The 1,596-nt window shown below is 36.5% G+C and overlaps 1 protein-coding gene across 1 annotated transcript; it reads right to left on the reverse strand.

Moving 5' to 3' along the window:
* Positions 1–530: 530 nt before the first annotated feature.
* Positions 531–1,394, reverse strand: LOC115985129 (F-box/kelch-repeat protein At3g06240-like). Its single transcript, XM_031108099.1, has one exon. The coding sequence runs from the start codon at positions 1,392–1,394 to the stop codon at positions 531–533; it is 864 nt and encodes a 287-aa protein (XP_030963959.1).
* Between the last annotated feature and the right edge of the window lie 202 nt (positions 1,395–1,596).

A 1,596-nucleotide genomic window follows, 5' to 3' on the forward strand; every position in this document is an offset into this window, starting at 1 on the left:
TAATCTAATTTACAAAACAAGTTGATCACAACATCATTCTCTACACCATATACAAAATATTAAAATACACTACATATTTTTTATTTAAATTTTGGTTTTCATTTTTTTCAAAAATTAAAAAAGAACAATAAAGGAAAATCATAGGAGGCTTAACAATGATGGCCTTGGCCTCGACATTGTGATCTGCAGCTGAACACACAATATTGTTGCTTATTACCTCTGCCAAAAAAACATATGATATAGCCACGAAAGCATGAGGGGAAACAATTGAGACACCAAAAGAGTCAAGGTGTTGACAAGCATTAAGAAGTAAAATCTTTGAGTAAATATGTTTGTCATGAAATTCCCACAAGCTTTACGGTTGACATAAATCATGAATAAATTTCACCCATTTACATCATACCTACTTACCAATACTTTTATGCCTACTGCAAAACAAAATGATACCAAAGGAAACAACATAATTATTATCTCATTTGTGTCACACATGTATGACAAAATTCTATGATTATCACAAGTCATTTCACCTCCTATCCAGATAACTCAGTTCCTCCATCAAGTAACACAAGGCTTTCCACGTAAGTAAAATTCCCTTGTAAAGCATCAGGAAGTCCAGCATACCTGGTGCAACCATAGAAAAAATCAGTTTTTATCAGCAATGAAAAAAGTTTATTCCATGATTCATGTACATCACCATACTCCTCCATCACCCACATCGTAATATAGGGGTCGTAATAGTTTACAGTGTTTACTGTAATGAAAGCCAACTTCCCCCTGAACACCGCAATATGTTGAGTTCTACACCCATCAGGGAGTGCAATATGTTGAGTTGTCCTACCCCCATCAGGGAGTGCTATGTCTCTGGATTTCTCATTGTAGACATCAAATGACAAAATCTTTGTTTCACATTGCAATTCGTCTTCATATTCAATAAAATCTACCAACCAATGCAGAGCCTCACGAGCAAAAGTGGCATGTGAAATACTCTCGTTACCATGTAACCTGACATTGGGCCTCAATGAGATTTCAACCCTCCTCCATGAGTTCGAGCTTAATGTGTAAACCTCCGCATACTGACACTTTATTTTCGGCTTGCCAAATTTTGTAAAACCACCTAAACAATAGATCCTTATAACCTTGTAGTCATTAGTCTTGGACTGATAACCAAATCCGGCAGCAACCCAATCATATCGTTCGCTAAAGGAAGAATCGGGCAACCTCTTAAATTTTCTAATAACGGGGTTATACAAATATATAACATCAACGCAATCTCCTTTATAGTGAGGAATACACAATAGGCCATTGCACGAACCGACTATTCCAGCAGACAATGATCCAAAATAAAAACGATCAAAACCAGAGGGAACTGGATACTCAGAAATTATATCATACATTCGGTCGCAAACAACTTTGCAGACCTTACCCTTTTTACCAAAATAGTCAGGCACCATAATGAAACAACCATGATATTTGCTGTTATTGTTATTAAGGTGGGTTGAGATAAAAATAGGGGCTGATGATAAATGAGTCCCAGGGTTTACAAACACATCTGAATCTTAGGACTGATTTGACAGGTAGCCATGCCAAGATGTTGAA

The sequence above is a fragment of the Quercus lobata genome, chromosome 4 (assembly GCF_001633185.2).
Source record: "Quercus lobata isolate SW786 chromosome 4, ValleyOak3.0 Primary Assembly, whole genome shotgun sequence".
Taxonomy (NCBI): Eukaryota; Viridiplantae; Streptophyta; class Magnoliopsida; order Fagales; family Fagaceae; genus Quercus; species Quercus lobata.

Excerpts from the sequence above, each read along its gene's own strand:
- LOC115985129 (XM_031108099.1), bottom strand. The coding sequence starts at position 1,394 with ATGTATGATATAATTTCTGAGTATCCAGTTCCCTCTGGTTTTGATCGT.